The 16,380-nt window shown below is 40.8% G+C and overlaps 1 protein-coding gene across 3 annotated transcripts in view; it reads right to left on the bottom strand.

The window, feature by feature from the left end:
• Nucleotides 1–16,380, bottom strand: part of LOC125890692 (transducin-like enhancer protein 4) — a 59,390-nt gene that overhangs the window by 31,464 nt on the left and 11,546 nt on the right. For all 3 annotated transcript variants that reach the window (XM_049579448.1, XM_049579449.1, XM_049579450.1), the window contains exon 5: nucleotides 5,464–5,526. In XM_049579448.1, the coding sequence (XP_049435405.1) occupies nucleotides 5,464–5,526 (63 nt within the window). The remainder of the gene's footprint in view (nucleotides 1–5,463; nucleotides 5,527–16,380) is intronic.

Raw genomic sequence — 16,380 nt, 5'->3', positions numbered from 1 at the left:
CAGCAGGACGGGATCATGGGCAGCACGACTATGACATTTTAATGACATACTATGCATGCAACCCACCGTGAGAGATTTAAAAAGTAGCAGGTAGCAGTTAGCAGCTAACTCACAGAAGAGGAACAGAAGCTGAAAATGTCTGCAAACTGGAAAAAAACTGAGGTCCACGAGCTCCTTACCCTCCGAGCAGAGGGCCAGATCGGCCGCCATATAACAGGGAAGATAAATGATTGTTATATGGATTGTTATCACACTATCACACTAGAAGCCAACGCTGTTGTGTTACACCTCACGCCCGTCACGCCTCTTTTGATTCTACGATTCCAGCATGCTGTCTAAAATCACACACAGGAGTGGCATGACGCGCCGTTGTTTGGAAATGCAAACAAATGCAACAGCAGTATGTCGAGGAGACATCATAGCGGCCCTACAGCATGATATTTGTGTAGAAAGGGCTTGAGTCATCACTGCTGTTTGCTCTTTATTTGGAGAACAAGTGCCCCTCCTCACAACGTGATTCATACCGTGTGTTCATTAAATGAATAGTGTGTAAGATTAAGAGGGATTTAGTAGCATCTAGTGGTGAGGACTGCAGACTGCAACTAGCTGAAACTTCTCTAGGTTAGAATTACTTCAACGTTCACTGTTCAGGAGGTTTTTACAAGTTGCTGGATAATGCGTAGAGGTCTCTTCCTCTCCAAAACCAAAAAAACCTGCAGTGATTTAAACAGTTAAAAAGAGTGAATAAAGCAGTTTGACGTCACGAATCAGTGTTTCTCTGACACTGTTTAGCTCGTCGCAGACAGGCTGCCAGCCAAGCATCTGCAAATGTGTGCTCACCTATTTTTTTCTGATAACGTTAGTTCCGGACATTTGTGAGGTTTTTAGCGCAGGCTGAATTATCCGCAGAGGTCTCCTCCTCTCCAACATGAATGGACTCTGGGATTTTAAACCAGTGATAACACCGGATAAAGAAGTTTTATGCTAAAAATCAGTGTCTTTCCAACGCTCTTATCGAACAGGAGCTACTAACTACGGTGGCTGACATGAAAATGTGAATGGCCCTGTCTAGAGCCAGTGTTTAGTTTGTCTGTTTTGGGCTGCTGTAAAAACATGGCAGTGCAATATGGCAATCTCCATAGATTTGGACCCTCCTTATGTAGCTATAAATGACTCATTCTTGAGTAACAAAACACAATTCTTACTTTTAGGTGATTACACACTAAAGAAAACATACTTATTGTATTATTTTCAACTTCTGCCAATGCATCCTCCTAAATCCTACACACTGGACCTTTAAAAGTCGGCCAATAGAAAAAATGAGCTGCTAATTAGTGTGTGCTAGCTGGTCGAGCGTGACTTGCACAGGCCAGTAAATCCCATCTTTGGGGAGCAGAATTTTTGAAAACCAAACAAGTGGAGGTCCAAGGGGACGGTTCATGATCTGTGTTTGCTAATGTATCCAAGATGTACTGCAGCGCAAGTGGCCAAACATACTGATATAAACACCTCCAATATCTTATGGAGATTTCCTGTGTATATGCATATAATTATGCACTCTTTGCTGTAGATAAAGTTTCACTTTTGGGATGGTGAAACATTTCCCATCCATGCATTTTTCACTTAACGTGGTTATGGCACAGCTGCCATGACCACAAATTCTTTGCAATTCTGTTTTTTTATTTTTTGCCCACACATCTCAAAAAGGTGTAGCTGCAAAAACATCAACACAGAGAGAAAGAGACATATTTGTAGAGAGAAAGAGAAAGATACCCAGAGAGACAGACAGCTCACAGGGCAAAGTCATCCAAAGGGTAGAGAGCGAGAAAGACAGATCCAGCCGGTGAGAGGGAGAGCAGCAAAGATTCATCCAGGAGTGCCAAACATCAAAGTAGAGATGAAAGAGCTCATCCGGTGTGGAAATGAACCTGACCATCGAGTTCAGCTGCACCTCTGCACACTGAGTCTAACCTGCCTGAACGTGACTCACACACGTGAAGAGATCCATCGGTCTGATGAATATGGGCAAACAGCTTCTAAACCATTGTTATCAATTAGCCTAATAATTATAGACCTGTGATGAACATCAGATCCTCAATAACTGACAATTAACTTTGACATTTCAGGCACTTTCATTTCATTATATTTAGAGTTTCTGTTATACTGATACCTGAGGCAGAAACAAATATCTAAAACACTGCTTTGTTGGCTGCACAGATTTATTACAACACTGTTCGGCAACAGCTGAGGGAGTTGGGCACAAATTACTTCAACTCAAATGCAAAGAAAAATAAAACAGAGAGCAATTTCATCCATACAAAAATTGGCAAGTATTTGTCACATTAAACAGACAAAAGAATTAAATTTATTCCATCAGTTTTGCTAAATTATGCAATATTTAATTCGGTGTTACTTCGGTAACTGCAGTGTTTCCCCTAAGATTTTCTCCCAGGGTGACGACAGTTACATTTAAAGTTTTTTAAGACCTGTTCAAGACACCTGTCAACCAAATTTAGGACAGATTTTTGGACAAATTGTTTTACTTATTCTATCATTGTAGGTAAGCATTGCAGGCAAGTAGTATACATGTGGTCTTGTGTTGTGTAGGATTATGTTAAAGTGAGTTCAGTCAATCTCCATTTTGCCAGCAGGTAATATGAAGTAAAATGACAGTATTGTAGTTGTAACATTAGAAATGTGGACTTTTACATAGAAAGGCTTCACTCATTTTCAAAAAAAAAATGAACGAAAAATGGATAAATTAAATAAGATATTTGCAAAAGTTACAACCCCACCTATTCAAATTTAAGCCTATTCAATGACTTTTAAGGCCTCATGGTTGTAACATTGAATTTAAGACATTTGAAGACTTTTTAAGAACCTGTTCTCCAGCAGCGCTGCTGAAGTGCTTCAGTTTTATTTTGCGTCGCAAGAAGATATTTAGCTCGTCCACTGACATGAGAAGGGCTTTAGACACGTATTTGCAAACAGCTCTAGATATCCAGTTACGATTAAAAATAAGCTTCCCACACCCTGTATGCTGTTACAATTGCTCCTGCACGTGGGGGCAAATATGACATTTAACATCTAGTGTTTCAATCAATATTGTGACTCCAACAATGCTTGTAAAAACAACTGATGACTGTTAACAAGGAGAACACAGATACAAGTTACACACATAAAACATGTATCCAAATAGTTCAAGAGGTTTCTGAATAATGACATCAAAACCAAAAATTTGTACAAATTCCCCCCTGTCTCCCCTATTTAACCTGCATTTCAAGTCTTAGAGACAAAACAACCCAAGTCCTGTACTGGTATACCTAAAGATGGCATGTGGGTTGTACCGCTGCTAAATACATACAGGAGAAACACTGAACTGAGTTTTGAACACCAAAACCTTACTTGAAAAAATTCCATTACTTTCTGAGTACAAACGTGTGTCTATGATATTGAATTTTTTGCCGATACCCGTAACGCCGATATATATTTATTTGGCCAATAACGGATACCGATATCAATGTATCCACTTTTTTCCCTACTTAATTTTAGTGATCATCAAGTGTCCTCTACAGTGAAACTGACATCATATTCTGCATGCATACTCTTATCGTGATGGCCCACCAGCAGATGGAGACATGAAATACAACACTTTTCAAAGTATGTAATATTCATTCATTGTGCAACATAAGAAAAAGCGTGTTGGCCGATTCTGACAGCCCATTTTAAACCCAATATATGCCGATGACATGCCGATATTTTCTTGCATCCCTAGTGTACAAAAACCCTTTTTCCTCTTTCTTGGAAGGAAAAAAGGACAAACATTAACATTATATAATAACCTACAGGAAGCGCTTTATATGTTTTTCAAATTCCTGATTTAGGTCAAGATTTGTCTGATCAAAAATCGTGCTTAACAAGACTGTGACCCAGGGTTCAGTAAATTTAGTTACTTGACAGTTTTGATACTGTTAAGGCCACATTTCTGTTGCTAGATATTAAAGGAATACTTCAGCTCCCAAATGATCACATGTATATCACGCAACCCACGTTGCCTTGGATTTGGGAAGAAAACTTTGTTTTTCTGGCATTCCTTGAACGTTGAACGAAGAATCCAAAAACTGATAAAATTCTTATTGAATTGAAGTAAAGGGAGTCAGCTTTTAACAACTGCAAAGCTATATCAAAACATCTGTTTCAGAACTCTCATACACCTTGTGCTGTGTAATCTAAGTCTCATTTATCCAGTTTAATGCTCAGTTCTACCAAAAACATGCATTTTACAGCCCGTTATTACATCAATTCATCAAGAACGTTCGCCTTTTTTGGATTCGTCGTTCAATATAAGTAAAGTTTTCCTCAGAAATTTAGGTAACATGGGATTAATACTTGACATAATACTAATTTGGCAGATGAAATATTCCTTTAAGGTTTAAGACCAACCCTGTCTATATAGGCACTATTATTCTGTATGTATCAGGCATTATTCTGATAAGCAAGTATCGCAACTGACACATCATCCTATTACTGGCAACAATCATCTTTTCAAAGAAATTTCAAACTGTGCCAGACAATGACAGAAATGAAAATAAAAGCAAACACATGCACACACAGAGCTGGTGTGATTTGCTGCACAATAATAATATGATTGTTGTTACATTTCATATGCACACCCAGTGAACGAGGCTGTGCATCAAAACAAAGCAGTAAAATCCGTTTCCTCTCCCTGCCTCCCCTCTCTGCGGGCCTCAGGGCTGTGTAGCAGCGCCACAGTCTAATGCCATTATTCCTAATCCACCCTAAACCCTCCTAATCCATGGCTAATCTGGAGGAGAGCTTTGGAGTCCACACTCACTCCTTCCTGCTGTTCCCACCCCTCAACACACACACACACACACACGCACACACACACACACACACACACACATGCACACACTTTCACCTCCTCCAGAGAAAGGATTTACCAGCTAAAAACACACACACACACACACACACACACACACACACATACACACACACACACACACACACACCTAAAGATTCCATAATCAACACACTGTATAAAACACACCCACTACTGTACGTGCACACATTTACAGTGTATTTTGTGTGCGTGCAGGTGGAAAAATACACACACATACACAAAATGAACTCAAACACAAAGGAATTTTCTCACACACACACTCAGCCGCTGGCTCCTGCATATGTTAGTGGGAGACATTTAATAAGTTCAGAGCATATCTGCCTATCCCGAGCAGGGGGGATTAGCCCAGGATAATCTGTGTGTGTACATGGCTGTGTGCATGCGCGTGTGTGTGTCCGTATCTGTCTGTTTTGCCTCACAATCCACCACACACTTCTCCTCCTTCCATGGGTCCTATCTGTCTCCCTCCCTGCGTCTCCCTCTCTCGCTCTCTCCCACCTCCGTCTTAACTCGCAGCGACAGGCATTTTAGAGTCTTACCTCTTGAGAGAGGAAGGGGATGACTTGGGCGCAGATTGCGTTCAGCCGTTTGACGATCTCCGCCTGCAAGACAGAGAGGTGGGCGCAGACAACACAATCATCTTCAAATTCACCAACAGACAAGAAGGCGTCATCCTCGTCACACAGCCTACAAATGCTCATATCAAGTCAGTGTAATGTGTGTTGAATTAAAGTAATAGCCCACATTATTTTCACATAATGGCCTGTAATGTGAAACAATCATAATTTGATGCATTCTCATTGGTTGAAAGCTTTTACAGTTGCTGTTAGGAACACTGTCTGGTCACGTTTTATGAGGAAGGAAATACACTCGACACGTTCGTTAAACCTCAAGGATACACACAATGTGTTTTAATGAGTAACACTGAGTGTAAACATAACTTTTTGTTTGTGTACAAGAAAACTCCACCGGGCCCCTTTGAGTTGAACATTTTAATGAAAAAAATAAGAACTGGGAGGATAAAATGAGCAGCGATGGCCATGAAAAGAGCAAAACTACCAGAGCTTAAACTTCATCTGCAGAAAAATGCAAGATAAAAGACTTAAAATACCGCCCACACTGTGTGTTTTAAAGACCAACTTGCGGCACAGTAATGAGCGCTTAGCACCATGCTCTCTTAAACTTTATTATTGAGTGATTACTGTAAGGCAGAAAGTATAGGGCAAGAAGTTTGACGAGAGAGAAACTATTTAGAGTTGAACAAAACAAGTAGGTGATTTCATGTCAAACAGGTAGTGACTTAGTAACGTTTTCCAACCTGTATAACCTTATCAGGTTAAGATACTACTAACAATAATTAGACAATAAATCAATTAGTCGATGGACAGAAAATGAATCTGAACCTATTCTGACAATAGATTGTTAAAGTTATTCATCAAACACAAATGCCAAATATCTGGATCTGCCTCTCAGATGTGATATATGCTGACAAAATAAGCAAAATGAAGACATACACTTGTTACTACCAGATAGAGTTGCAGCGATACACCATTTTCAAGGTATACCATGGTTATCATACCGTGTACATCTGCTTATCTACGATATCTGCGAAAAAACTGGACGTAAATCTCACCTTTATTTTAGTTATTTTCAAAAAGAAGACATTTTACACATACTTCCACTAACAAAATGGTTTCAAGCTTCAATCATAGTAATAAAACATTTGTTAAACCAACAATAACCCTTCTGTTTTCATTCCTTTAAAGCTCATTCTGACTGATGATGATGATGATAAATTCTTTAATACCATGATAACAGGAGACCGCAAAATTTCTGAGACGGTTATCGTACCGTGAAAATCTCATACTGTTGCAACCCTACTACTAGATTATATATTTAAAGATGAAACAATAAATTATCACTAAAAAAAAACTATCAATAAATGAATCAATAGTGACAACAATCATAAGTCGCTGCCCCTGTTAGTGATTTAATGTCATGAAGATTAAGAAAGACAATCCTAGAAATATTTCACCTACAAAATGACTCTGTCTATATTAATTAGTCATGTCGTGTTACCTTAATTTGTGGAATAAACTTTTTTTCCCGTACATATTGATTGATTGGTGTTCCAGCAGCCAAAGTATATCAAGAAAAACTGAAAATTAAACTAATCTATGCTGTCTTCAAATAAGTGTCCAGTACTAAGTATTTTTAGCGAATGTGCATGTGTTTGGGAAGTACTGAGCATACGAGTAAATGAATAATAAGACTTAGATAATACTCCATTTGTAAATGGATGTTTTGCTGTTGTCAAATGTGGTCCTCAGTCATTCAATATATCAATGTTTTATTTGTTTTCCATAAAGTTATGCAAGAAAAACGATGTTTTCTTTACAAATTCAAGGTATCACAGCATGACTAATTGATTTAGAAATGGTCATTTTGTGGGTAGTGTATTCCTTTAAGTTAAAGGTTACCCAATCACGCTTTTCAAAATTTTTGGTCAGTGAACACAGACGTCAAACAAATGAACTCCGACTCGAAAGTCACAGGTTTTTAAGAGACGCCAGCTGGTAGCTTTGTAACAATCTTTAGTTATTCAACATACATAAAACACAAGCTCACTGAGATCACTAGTTGTCTAAAAAAAACTGTCCCATAAGTTACAAGCAGAAGTTATCAGTTAACTCACTAAAACGAAAAACTGCTGCCTGCTATAAATATCATGTCGTCTTTAGTGTCATTTGTGCCAAGATGACTTCCTGTGCACCCTGCTGCTGTTGAAACCGTTCCTGACAACATAATGGAATAAAATGTCGGCTCAGCAAAAGCCAGAAACAGAGAACAATGGGGTTTCAAACACAGAGCGTCAAGATATATCTACTTTTTCATTCCCCCCATTCTCCCTCCTTTCTTAAAACCTGGCGCCTGCGTCTGTTACCCACAACGCAACCTGACCACTGACAATTCAGTCAGACATTCAGCTGTGTTATTCTAGTTACAGCTAATTTAGTCTCGAGTCATTATAAATAGTAGCATCAGTCTAAAAAAACACAGGATTGGGCTGTACCACTTATCCTTCAGTATCTCTGGAAAGTTATTCTGCTGCTGCACTCACTGAACATCAATCAACATCAGCCTAATGGATGATTTGTAAATGTAAACCCAGGATTTGGCCCTCTTGAGAATTTGGAGGAGTACAGAGAGAGGAGTCCACTTGAGCACACAGCCGAAGGTAAACGTGAGATTTTTGTCGATCTAATCAGCTAAATTAAGAGCCAACTACTGAAAAGATAAATCCAGCAAGTCCAACACAAATGCAGAAGAAGCTACACGTCAAGTGCTTGTTTCATGTATATAACCTTGACAGAGGTGAACTTTGCTCTGGTATCAGTGGTAACAGAAGCCCCTGGAGGCCATGAGAGCAAACCTGCAGACACACACACTGATACAAGCCCTTCAGACAGACGCACAAGCAACACTGCAGCAGGACGGTACACACAAACACAACCGTGTGCACACAGGCTCAGGCAAATACACACCTCCACAGCCTTCTCTGTATTCATCAGATGTTTTTACTGAACCCAAGGGTTGGCTTTTAAAGATTATACAGCACTCTCTCTCTCTCTTCACATCAGGTAGGATTTTTTTTTTTTGAACAGGAAATTGCCTGATCCACTGTCCCAAAGGGAGTGCTAGTAGTGCAACTCAAATCCAAACACAAACTCGGAAAAAAGACAAAGACTCACACAAAACACACATTAAACAGCACACGGGGCTAAACATTACTTTCTTTATTTGTAGGACTAAATACGAACAACTAGATAACAAAGTCTTCTCTCAAGAGAGGTCACGTGACCTGCAAGTACAATTGTCAGAAGACTCTGGGGCTCTCTCTTGGTACCACCGATTTCACAAATAATTTGACTTCTAAAACTTACAGCAGTATTATCCTCGGTCATTTGAACTATATAAGCCGTTAAACAACAGGAAACTGTTTGACTTGACTGAAATACCATCGACAAAGCCATAACAACAGCACTGCAACTACTGATGTTAGCAGAGAAGAAGCCATCTCCTTAGCCCCAGCTAAACAGCAAGATCACCTAGAAGCAGCTGTCATTCATGGCACAGTAATGCATGAAAGAATCTCCCAAAAAATGTTGTTGCCGTGGACACTGATCAGGGTTTGGTATCTAAAGTCAATAGAGTACAAGGACCATAAAAAGCCAAGCATCTCAGCAACGCCTCAGGGATACAGAAAACGTTTACCCCTGTTCGAGGACCAAATGTCACATCTGGTGAATTGCGGCAAGGACAGGAGGAGGACTCAAACACAGACAAATACACTTCAGGTGTGCAGGTAGGATTAAGGGAAATTTACTCAAGGCAAAGGTCAGGAACACGCTCACAGGTTGGCAACAGGATGGCAGTCCGGACAAACAAAATCAAGACAGGTGAGCAGGTCAGGACCAGGCAACAAGGAAAAGCAGAAATAGTTCAGGTCAATGTATCGTCATACACATAACATAAAGTTACAGAGGTTAGGTTTAAGAAAGGAAACATGGTGAAGGGCTTCTCTTAAAAGTTTACTCAAAGTCCACAGAGTTCTGAACACTGGTCTCCTGGGAAAGTCTGGTGTTTTGTGACCCATCCAACACCCAAACCTGCTACCTTTTCAGACCGGTTCCTTCTTTACTCCCATGAGCACATTGGTCACGTAATTGCAGCCTTTCCAAATATGTGAGTTACACATGAATTCATGGCTCATGATAACAAAGGATATGTACTAATTTTGGTGCGTTACTTTTTGTAGGAAAATGTGCAACAGAGCATGAGAACAGCCTGTTCAGGTAATTGTTCAGATGGCTGGAAAGTGAAGGCATAAGCATCACTGACAGTCTTGCAGGGAATTATTGCGAGAGGGGCCGATGAAGGGAAGAGGTGACAGGTGAGTGGGTAGGCGGGAAAGGGGTTATTGAAAGTGGGAGGCAGGTGACTGGGACAGGTGAAAAGGTCTGAGGGCATCTGGTGGACAGCGTAAGGATCACCATTTCTTCAGGTAATGCGTCCTGAAATTACACCATTACTTAAACCAAAAGTATTGAGACAGACAGAGCACATGAGATTTACACAGACTGTATAAGACTTATGGACGTAGCCAGCATGACATCACCAATTAGTTTGTGGACTTCCATTTTGAAGCCTTGAGTTCGACATTCTGGCCGTCTCCATCTTCAATTTTACGAGCTAGAAGTAACCATATTTAGACAAGAGGGTGTAGCTGGATCTGACTGAGAAGCCAAGGACTTTATCAGCAGACAGCCTGTCACTCAAAGCGACCCCACCCTTAATTATGTGTAACTTTAAGCCTTGATAAAATGTAAATGGGTGAGTTAAATAAAACGTAATCCCCATACAGTTGTCATAAGTGTTGAAATTAGCTTGTACCAGGCTGTAAACATGTTTATTTCTGTTGTAAAGTAGGGCACGTCCATGAGGACTGACTCGTTCTTGGAGGCAGCCTCAAGTGGTCATTCAAGGATCTACAGTTTTTGGCTCTTCCTCTGCCCTGGATTTCTCAAACCTTTTGAAAGTTTGGACATTTCAAAACCCAGGCATTCACAATGCCTATTTTCCACATTTCATTAGTCATTTTCAAGAGCTGACTATTTTTGTTGTCTGGGGAAATACACAACACCTGTAAATCCAGGGATCCAGGACTTTCCTTGACTCAATACAACCCCCTATTAAAGGTTTGGTTTCAGGGAGGATTCGGGAGTTACGCAACACCTTTTAAATGTATTACTAAGATTTGTACACATCATCTGGTTTTGACTCAGACAGATGTAATATTTTTTGAAAGGGATGAACCTTTTGCCTCCTGAGAACCAGATGAATCTATGAGCTCATGTTATAGTTGCTCTCTGGTCCCCCTCCTGTTAAGACAGATTTCCAGCCAGCCTGGCCCAGATCAGATTGATCACCACTGTTTATCTAATATGGGGCGTGTTTGAGACAATGACTGACAACTTATGAAGCATTTGAGCTTTACACAAAATACCTAATGATTTCATTTTTGGCTCACACACCCTTGCGTAATACTATGGCGAGCATAAATGTACCTGAATAGAGAGGGGCGCTGTTGAGCAATTGACTAAAACAACCAAGATGGGTGCAGCTGACGTGGAACTTTCTGGTAAGTACTATTTTCAAACTCTAACTGCAAAAACACTCGTTCACAGACATATTGATGCTACACAATCAAAGCTCATCTCTGCACTCTAGTCTTTAACATTTGTTGGTGGCTCAGCACTATGGCATAATTTTCATTGCTCTAATTGGTTGTAGGTCTATCTAATTGCATCCAGAGGTGCCACTGATAACGTTCCTTGAGCTGAGAGGTTTCAGACTAACTTGCATTTGCAATTTGGTATGGAGATGACAGGCTAATGGATCTAACCGCTTTACAAGAGCAGCAAGCAGCAGATTTGGGCTCCCTAATGTTTCTACAGGAACTAAAAACTGCATTGAGCAGAACTTCAGGAGGGAAATCTTCAGGCCTTGACAGGATCGCATGCAAAGTATTTTTGCGCTTTTGGGACCTTCTTTGACCTGTACTTTTGAGCTCCATTAATTTTCTGTTAATCAACTAATCAATCTATTGTTTAAACTTGGTTAATTGTTTTCACGCACTTTACAAGACACCAGCTATCACCTGAACATTTCAAAGTGCCAAGAGTAGCAAGGATCTGTCTTTACACTAAATGCAAAACAAATATTATTTATAACTAGAAAAGGGCACATAGTAGACTGCAGATCTCCACCAGGGGGCGCCCCAGCTAATCACAGCCACTTGATACAATTCTGTTCACACAGAACCACCAAGCGTGTTTCAGAAGCATCCCAGAAGCTGATTAAATTACGCGCCTTATCAACTTTTGACAGAGCTGCAGTACGTTGCACATATCAGATTGAATTCTCCTGCTAATAGACATAATATGTAGCCTGGAAATCCAGACCCAAATCTAGAAAGATTTAGGGTCTGGCCATGAGTAATGAAAATGGCCCAACTCGAGGGGAGGCACCAAGCATGCATTTGAAAGTATCACTGCACGCAATTGGATAACACTATAACCAATCAGAACAATACACGGGGTGACGTATCCAGAGCACTACCAGCGGAGCTAACTGGTAGTTTAGACTCTTGCCGTATGCGGTCGGCAAAACAGCAAAAACGTCCTTCTTGCAAAGGAAAGATTCGAGCGCCGTCTTCTGTTCCTCTTTTAGAGAAATAGCCAAGTCTAACTCGTTATTGCAGCGGCCAAAGCCGTTTCAAACAACTGGTGTTCATCCGTAGCCATCTTGCAGTGTTTACTGACTGATTCCAGACTTCGTCGTCACAGCTCTGTCGTCATCTGTTTAGCTTGCCTCTGGCCCGCCTATATCAGATACAGCGATGTGATTGGTGCAGCTCGGCTCCAAGGGCATGGGTAATGAGCATCATTACTGAATGCCAGAGTGACTCGCTGAGCAAATTCAAATTGTGCTCTCGCGAGAACTCTGGATTTCCAGGGTACATAATATGTGAAATAAAGATACAATATAATTATTGGTAAAGATGTATTTTCAATAACTAAAATGCAGCCACAGCTCTGTGATCTATGTGATCCATTTTATCATTTGACGCATTCATAACTGGATTTTTTAAACAGTATTAACCTTGTCTGTACACAACACAAGAACAAATTAGTTCATAATAAAAAATAAAATAGGCCAGACAAAGAAACCATTTTACCACCTAGCCTACTTAACTACTACTACTACTTTAGTAACACTAATATCAAGGAAAAAAACACAAATCAGAAAATTCAAGTGGGCAATATGCTACACTTCTGAAATGCTCCCACTACAGTATAGCTTCCTACAGCAGACGGAACAAAACCGGGTCACAGTCGGACCACAGTGCAGCTACAACTGGTGAAAATGTCCCTTCCGGTTCCTTTACAGTCATGACAGCAATAACAAAAACAGTTGGCTTATTCATCTGATAAGACTTGTTGTTTTTAACCAGGCCGATTTCAGGAAAACTTGCTGCCACTACTGGCCAGTTAAGAGAAGTGAGGAGTCAGCAGCCAGTGATAGTATAAAACAGTGAATAAACCAGGTTTTTCGACAACTGTGAATCAGTTTGTGTACACACAAACTATGAGGCTGATCAGCCCAGTAGTTTGCAAGATTAGCTGCAGACAGATGGATACAAATGCACGCACACAGACACAGACACAACGAAATGCATGATCTTCTTGGGGCTTATGCCTGATAAAGATAAAATGCATTTCCAGCTATATTTTCAGCACAAGCAGTGCTTTATGAATAAAATTTATTCTTATACACTATGTTTAATACTTTGGACGTGTTCATTGTTTACGGACCAACAATCCAGGGCTTAAAGTTGACTTTAACATGTCTGATTTTATCTTTCCTGAGGCAAAATATGAATCCTCTGCCAAAGAAGTTGCACCAGCTCAGGTGAGCATTTTGCCGGTTGAGAGCAGATACTTCAGAATAAAGGTCTAGCAGACATGTTCAACCAGACAGCAGACAGACAGAAAAAAATACTGCAGAACATTTCAAGCTGAGTCTTATTCACTCCGCAGACATCTGCAGTCATTCTCAAAGATTTGAGGGGTAATGCACTGAAGAGGTTCCACTGAGTACTTTGATTCATTCAGTGTTCACACTTGATGATCCACTTACTGACAACAATGTCAGAAAATACCCTAAAACATCTTCGACATCCAAGGGCTCTCATTCTTTCTGATGATGCGTTGTCATCACTGAGTGTTGTGCTGAGCTTTTAAGGCAAGACTTCACAGGCAACAAGTGAAGATCTTAAAAATATCTTCTGTAACACACAGGATGAGCACAAGCTATCATTAGAGTTAGGGAACCATTTAGTGTCAAGCAGATGGGGAACTCGAGGGAGGGTTGCGGTTCAACTTACCTGTGATTAACACAGCGCTGCAGCCGCTCGCGCTCCCACAGACAACCTAAAACACTGACATTTTCATTTTATATTTAACGTTTATCCAGGGAAGACTTGCTGTGCACACATGCCCTTTTTCAGCTTGGTTCTGCTTCAGATTCATACACACCGGGGATCTGCCCGGTACATATTAGCCTCTGAGATACTCCACTACTAGATGGTTGGGGTTTAAGTGCCTTGCTCAAGGGCACCTTAATGTTATGTGCTGAGGGCAAAGGAGGCCACGCTCAGTGTTTGCACCTTAAGAAGGGAATGAATAAAAGAGCTGCTTCCTCTGGTCTAGCATTAGGATGTGGATGTTCAAGGACGCAGTGAATGGACAGCGGACAGCAGCAGAGGTGAAGGTCAGCCTGTATGAGATATGACATCTGCTTGGACATAAAATCCCTGCTAGGCAATGCCACAACTGATACAACATCACCTATAGTGAATGGACTGCATGTATATAGAGCCTTTCTGCTGAAGTAGACAAAGTGTTTTACAGTTTGCTTTTAATTCACACACACATTCACACAATACTGTTGGTGGAGCTGCCATGCAGGGCACTGGCCTGCCCATTAGGTGCAACTTGGAGTGTCTTGCTCAAGGACACTTTGACATGTGGACAAGAGGGGCTGGAGATCGAACCAACAACCTTGTGATTAAAGGACAGCCCACTTTTCCTCCTGAGCCACAGCCACTCCAAAATTTGGCTCTATAAGTGGGGCTAGGATCCAATTCAAATGAATATCCCGATGTAACAGAACGCAATTTCCAAACAGCAAAAGCTGCAATTTTTTTCATGCTACACGATCGAACCAACAAGTGGGTTGGAAATACCTGGTCCTGTGGACTTTATGTGCACACACGCTGCCCTATATGCTCAAAATGACATATGTGAACACAACCAAATCGCCAGAAAAAAATGTTTGTATTGTATGTTTTTACATACTATGGATAGGTCACATTTGTATGTTGTTTTGTAGTGGATACGTGGTTAAGTTTAGGGGCAAAGATCACTTGGATATGGTTAGAAAAACATCACGTTTTGGCTCAATAAACACACATTTGGTGGCACAAGAGCTGTTGGAAACGCAGGGACAGGTTGGTGAATAACACCCTGGTTAGGTGGCTCAGACACCTCTGAGGAAAGCTGTGATGTGCTGGTGAAAAACAGCCAGGATTTCTGCCCCATACACTGGTGGAAACGTTGACGAGGGTGGACAAAAAACAACCGGTGTTCCTGGTTTCGAACTCTGCAGCTCAGAAGGCATCACGCCTAGGTGACATACCATCCACCATTCCCTCCACTTCCTGATGACAAAAGTCAGCTTATATATTACAACACTTTAGAAAGTTGGTATGATACGTATGAAACATGCAAATGTGATGTATTCATGTTTTGCAGAAAGGTGTAATGCAAACTGTTTCTTCTGACGATTGGGCTGATGAATGAGAGTAGTTGAAGAAAACAAGTTGTAAAACACCATATGCAAGCTGTGATGCTTGCAGTAGTACCATGTGAAAATGGCCAGGGCTGATTTTAAGTCAGTACACATGTTATATATACCATAGTTGTAAGAGCAGCATAATGTGTGCATAGCAAGTGTGTGGTTGAGCGAGCAAGAGACGCTGGATGCCCTCAGAGCAGACAGGTGTTGGCGATCAGAACAGATAACAAATTAGCTGTAAAGCTGTCAAGAGGTAGCAAATGAACAGTGTAGGTTTCAATGTGTTCATGAGTAAATGCTGCAGCTCATCAGGATCAGGTAAAGTTCTTGCTTTCCAAACTGTTGGGTAAAGTGAGGGGGGTTGGCCCAGCATCAACATCCAGACCACAGTCTGGAACCTGAAGCAGGAACAATTACAACACGTTTACAACAAGGCTTTGAGTTATCTAAATATTTCAGAGGGGTAGAGCCATTGTCAGTGTGCACTTTAGTTTTGTTACAATACTGCTACTGACATGAAATGAGCAATATTCATATTTATTTTTCAGGAACGATAATAATAATACAGATAAGAAAGAAGATGGAGGAAGACAGGGAAAAACTGTAATGGCAAGATTGGTCTACAAATTGCAATTAGATTATTTTCCCATATCGTTCAGCTCAACACTTTCTTATCCCAAGTCATCACATATTGCTGCTTTGTCCGTAGCCTTTCATATCTGCTAGGTACTAGGCACTAGGTATCCTTCTGCATCTGCTGTTGACATTCCAGGACACACTGCCACTGCTGGGACATCATCACATGGTTGGGTTAAAGCAACTAAAGCACTTGATTGGGTTTAGGTAACTAAAGCACATGGTTAGGTTTAGGAAGAAAACATCTTAGTTTAGCACTTGGGAAGCAAACACTTGGCTCCTGTGTGAAAGTCCGAGGTTTGTTGGACCCATGCGCCTCACCTCCTGCCCGCCCCATA

The sequence above is a fragment of the Epinephelus fuscoguttatus genome, linkage group LG6 (genome assembly GCF_011397635.1).
Source record: "Epinephelus fuscoguttatus linkage group LG6, E.fuscoguttatus.final_Chr_v1".
Lineage (NCBI taxonomy): Eukaryota > Metazoa > Chordata > Actinopteri > Perciformes > Serranidae > Epinephelus > Epinephelus fuscoguttatus.
The sequence above is the reverse complement of the archived record's forward strand: the minus strand, read 5'-3'. Positions and strand labels throughout refer to the sequence as shown.